Source organism: Dreissena polymorpha, chromosome 6 (assembly GCF_020536995.1).
Source record: "Dreissena polymorpha isolate Duluth1 chromosome 6, UMN_Dpol_1.0, whole genome shotgun sequence".
NCBI lineage: Eukaryota > Metazoa > Mollusca > Bivalvia > Myida > Dreissenidae > Dreissena > Dreissena polymorpha.
In genome coordinates, this window is record NC_068360.1 from 20920928 (window position 1) to 20926927 (window position 6000).

Below are 6000 nucleotides of genomic sequence, written 5' to 3' on the forward strand. Positions count from 1 at the left end.
AAACAATTAAGGGAAATATGTAACTATCAGAGCAGAGCCAGTATTACCCACACACAAGATTTTAACAAACTGGATAGAGGACCGCTATACCGCTATACAATAGCAAATATCATATACCAGACCATCATCATTATTATCATCATCATCATCATTATTTATATCACAAGTAGGTGTTGTTTTATTAGTAGTAGTAACAGTAATTGTAATCGTAGAAGTGCTCGAAGTAGTAGTAGTAGTAGTAGTAGTAGTAGTAGTAGTAGTAGTAGTAGTAGTAGTAGCAGTAGTAGTAGTAGTAGTAATAGTAGTAGTAGTAGTAGTAGTAGTAGTAGAAATAGAAATAGCAGTAGAAGTAGAATTTGTAGTAGTATAAGTAGAAGTAGTATACTCATGTTCACCTGTAACGCAAATAAAACGGCTCAATATAAAGACTACAAAATTCATATGATGCTGTTTTATTTAATCCTCTACTAAATTGAAATGAAATCATTCATATGTGATGCTTTAACGCGTATGAACGTGTGCGCGTCATTTCTAAGTGTTAATGAAAACAATTACATATTTGTTATGTTCATTAGTAATTTTTTTTTATATAAGATCAATCTCTTTCCAGAAAAACAAAACATGTTTTGAATACATTACACAAAAGAGTGAGTCTGCGCATAGACGAGAAAAAGCCTGCATTTACACATGTATTGCATCTCACAATCTATCTGAGCTTACTCTGAATAAAAAAACCCCGACTTAAAACTGTTTAAACATATTCATGGCAATTGTATCATTTCGGTAAAGAAATATATTGTACGAGAACCTGAACGGACGAGTATTTGGGAATGGAAGAACACTCCATGACATTCATCAGATATTACGGTTCTCGACGAGATAAATGAATAAAACTGTCATCAAAGAAACGAGTTGACCTACATTATACCTTGCACCTAGGAGTTGATAATTGTTTAGTTGAAGTTCAAATAATAAACTACTTAAAGAATATAAAAAATATTACTTTTACGTCGTGTATTTATGTTACTTTTTGTTTTAGCGTAGTAATGCTCGTTCGAATTGTTGATGAAATCGCATAAAGATTAAAATATTCAAATATGTACATTCTTGAAGATTCTAAATTTAACAAAATCAGTAAATAAATAAGAAAGGCATTATAAAAATCGTAAATGTTTCGTTAGAAGTTCGATGGAGTGTCGTTCTCATCTATCAACAAAGCTATTCCGTTTCTTTAGTTTCCGTTTGCATAATCTTACCCTATCGACAGATCATCGTGGTATGCCAACAGTGGAACGATAGCAAAGTGTCTCACGCGTGATGCCAGCTTCTCCTAAAACAGCGCTGATGTAAGTACTTTTTTTTGTTTAAATCGAACGAACGAGTACTAAGTAGCTATAATTTATTTCGAGATGCGTATATCATGCATGGTGTTCACGTTTCTGATAAGGCAAATTACCACATATAACTCATAATACACATACTCACATTTTTAACGGACCCAAAAAGTTGCGTTTGAGACTTTGAATTCTCATTATCTCCTCCAATTTCCTTTAGGACAAGTCTGTGTTTGAATCCAGGAATAGGAACGCGAGCTTTAACAAAAAAGTAAGACTTGCAAAACGTTCGAATGGAACATTAAACTAGATTATACGGTAACAGTTAACAAATACTAAACAAGATATTACACATGATAAAGTTGTAATAGTTATTATAGTATTGTGGTTATTGTTTTTATTTAATACATATATCATAATAATATATAGATAGGTACATATATATATGCTTACAAATATATATTTTACCGAAACCACCACCCTTGTTCGTTAGGTCGGAACAATTTTTTATCCCCATGAGAAAAGATTTGCTAAGTTCAACTAATCTGCCATCTTGTAAATGTGATGCAATCTCTTCGACTTCGCTCTCATTCAAACCACCATGCATTTCAAGTTTTCCGTCCATTTCACTGATTTCTGCAATAATATATGATATCGATAATAATTATTACTACAAATATTTTTGATAAATGTTTATTTCTCTTAAATGGATTTCTTAACATTAAGCATACAATCGATTCAGTTTTCGAACCTGTTTTATTAGAACTAATGACATTATAAAATTATTTCAAGACAACTTTAACTTGATATGTTATTTTACGCGAATTAAGATAAGCACACTCAGACTCTAACGTTTCTTATAAAAATCATTTTTATATAATGCTATTACTAGAATCGATATATGCTGGATTGAAACAACACCTTCTAGACAATGTATGGTATTCACCTTTGCAAAATACGTCTTGGAAAAGCCAACAGCCATGATAAACAACAGGTACAGCATATTACCATTTGTTTTTAACAAAACAAGTTGCTAGTTCATAAGTATTTACTATGACATCCATTAAAACAGTTTAATTATTTGAAATTTTAACTAGAAAAGACCAAAGGCCATAACAGAGCCAAAATTTGTCGCAGCTAAAATAACTTCCTAAATAATCATCAACCCCTGAAAGTCAGTCAGCTACGAAAGTTTGAGCACTCTCCGCTAGGCAGTCAGGGGAGTGGACACACGCTGTTGGGACTCTATTTTCCATTTTTGAAAAACAAACAAGTCATAATTCTGCAAAGCACGACCCAGCAGATCTGCCGTTTTTACGATCAATTACACATTAAGTATGTTCAATAGTGAAGGTTTGAGCTAGACCTACCCAGTAGATATATTGAAGTTGAAATCACAAACTTTGGGGCGAGTTGACCGACGTGTAATACCGTCCCTTCCGTGTGGGCAAAAAAACAACAGTCGATTATAAGAATAAATATTATGAATTATTACCTAAAATAACTGTAAATATGTAATTTTGCATTTAATTTAATTGAATAACAACCAAAAATTGTTAAATGACCAAACAATCCCAGAAAAGTCGTCAATGTCACCTTAACCTGAGATCTCCTGATGTGAATATCATAAAGGGTCGTCTTTCGTGCAAGTCCATTAACCAGCATATTATTGCATATGATGATATTAATTCTCTAGATATTGAGCCAAACCCAATCGATTATACAAGCCCTAGTGACCTTGCATGATCGTAAGTGAATGCATTCTGCGCTTTCCGTTCCTCCCATCTATATATACCAATGTGCATGTTCGCAGGTGAAACAATTCTCAAATTTAGAAACCGTAACGAATGTTCTGTTAAAAGACACAATGACGTTGAGCTTTTATCAGCAGCAATGTTTTTCCTCTTAGAAAGCCCCGGTATAATTTCTCAAAACTGCAAAATTGCACATTCCCATTGCCGTCTAAACATCACAAAACGAAGGCAAGTTGGCTCAATATCGTTCTTAATTCGTGTTATCAGCAAGTGAACACATACAAGAGGTTGTTTGTATCTACGTGAACATGGCTTGATTGATTAAGGTTGCATAAAGCAGCGTATTCGATCAGGTCATTTCCGTTTTAATTAGGGATGGCAAGGGTTAATCGGTTAACCGGTTATCCGTTTCTTTAGGAGGTTAACCGATTACAAAATTAATATTCGGTTAATCTTGCAGAAAACGCATTTTTTTGTTGAACGCAATAAATGCTCAAATCGTTAGCACCTTTTCCTTTTCAATCAGCACACACCAGTGATAGTTTTCATCCGTATGCGAAACATAAATAAACTACAACAGAATTAATGTAGTGAATGACTTAAAGGTGATAGTAATCTTGAATAGTTTTTGTCGGATATGTTCGTCCCACCGATTGTTTATGTTTATATGAGCACTGGAACTTTTGATAGAAACTATTGAAGTTCATCAGTAACTATTTACACGTTTTGCTATATTGTTATGTCTGGTTATATAATTGTGTATATGTAGTTAGGATGGCATATTTAACACGGCGTTGCTAAGAAAATTAACTTGACGCAGCTAACCAAACCTCCGAACAACATAATAATGACATCCTTCAATGCGCTCGATGGAGTCTAAAGCATAACCCACATATTTAAAACTCAGTCAAGCAGAGCCATTTCAATAACTCGCGCAAGTAAACAAGTTCACTTAGTATCCCATTAACATTACCACGTTTTGTTTTATTATTCCCCGAGCGTAAAAACGCTTCATTTATTATTACATGAACAAAGATTTTGAGAGAGCGAAAGTAATAAAATAAAGTTGTTTTTTAACAAGCATCATATATTATCCCATTATGATAAACACGCTTCATTTATTATGTATTATCCCTTGATCAAAGTCACGTTTCATGTAGTATGCCATTAGCAAACGGACTAACGCTGAATTTCAAATACCACGCTTTTAAGAATGTTTACGCGTTTCCAAAACACGAAACTCTGTTGGGAAAACTTAAATGTTAGGGTCAGTGATTTTATAATAAATAATCCGTATATTTAATGTGATGTGACTTGTCACAACGTGACGCATTCTCTTTTCATGTAAGGCAATACGTGCATTCAAAATTAATCGTTCCCCTAGCAATCCTAATTGAACGGCGTCATATGAAAATGGGCCCTATGCCATATGCGGCCAGCGTTGCTCAAGAGCAGCCTGCGCAGTCACGTAAGGTCTCGTGGTCTCATAGGCGTACAGTGTAGCTTCTGGCAAGACCAAACGAATGCGTTAATTGGTCTGGAGCTACATATGTCGAATAAGACCCATTTTCGCATGACGCGGATTAAAAATATTCATTACGTTTGTGTACTCGAATATAGCCAATGCCATCGTTAAGTATAGCACTGCACTTTGGTGTTATCGCAACTTCGAAAGTCAACTATAATAAATAAAAATAAGTTGCATTTATATATCATCATGATAGTTCTCCTTTTCCTTTTCCTAATTATCATCAATTTCAGCAGTGTCATGATCATCAATATCATCATCATTAGCAGCAGTACCAGCATCAGTGTTATGTCACTGCATTAAAGTATTATTAAAACCACAATTGTATCATACCCCTGTGATAAATATCATACATCATTGTGCAATTTCAAAAGGGACGTGTTCGCAGATTTTTACATTATTTGAAGTGTGCCATTAAAGGCCTTTAATAGCTAGATTTTGACATCGGTGATACAGAGCTCCGGTATAAAAACAAAGACACAATTTATAAACGAAAATCAACACAAAGTATCTGCTTAACGAAAATCCAGTGTATGTTGAAATTTCGTCCCTGATTAGCCTAGGCGGACTGCACAGGCTAATCTTGGACGACACTGTACGAACATGCCTGGACTTCTCACAACGCTGCAAGACAATCAACACGACAGAGTATATTTGCATATATATGTAATTGTTTATAAACGTCAAAGACCTTTATGATACATATATAGGTGTTTGTAAACGTATACGTTTTTCGGATGTTTTTTTATTTATGTGGTACAAAGACAGTCGGTTAACCGGTTAACCGCTCCAATATCGAAACAGGTTAACCGGTTACGGATTTGCGTTGGTTTGCCATCCCTAGTTTTATCTTTATTGATTCCGCCGGCGAAGTTTCTTAACGTAAAATGAATGCTTTTCTGTAAATTGAATGAGCAACTTATAACAAGAATATGATAATAACTGGACAGTTATAAAGGAGAACATCTTCCTCGTGGATTTCTGCCGTTGTCAATGCATGACTTTAACAAAGCTTAAACTGTTGATGATGACCAACCTGGGTCAGGTGTCAAACGATGCCCTAGAGGTTAATCAGTTAGGTTCTCAGCTGAGTGAACTATTAGGTTTCTCGGATGAAGAGCGTCCCAAATGAACAACTCCACATTTCATCGAAAACGGCATGTGAATGAATATTTAGATGGGTTTGTACAATTAGGTCCGAAGAAATTTAAAATACCTACAATGCCCAGTTTTAAGATTTCACATGGGAACTTTCCAAATTGTAAGTTTTTTTTATTGCGCTAATTTTCCTTATTGGACTGATACAGATACTTTTCTCAATTAGATTTAAAAAATCGTTGGACCGGATGACGTCAATAAGAGTGCCAAACTGTCACAAATACGT

At 34.5% G+C, this 6000-nt stretch overlaps 1 protein-coding gene across 1 annotated transcript in view; it reads right to left on the minus strand.

Moving 5' to 3' along the window:
- Positions 1-2007, minus strand: part of LOC127835101 (uncharacterized) — a 169575-nt gene extending 167568 nt beyond the window's left edge. Inside the window, exons 1-3 of the mRNA XM_052361367.1 lie at positions 1788-2007; positions 1486-1592; positions 1257-1330 (exon numbers count right to left, since the gene is read on the minus strand). Of these exons, the coding sequence (XP_052217327.1) occupies positions 1257-1330; positions 1486-1592; positions 1788-1959 (353 nt within the window). The 5' untranslated portion in view covers positions 1960-2007. The remainder of the gene's footprint in view (positions 1-1256; positions 1331-1485; positions 1593-1787) is intronic.
- Positions 2008-6000: the final 3993 nt, after the last annotated feature.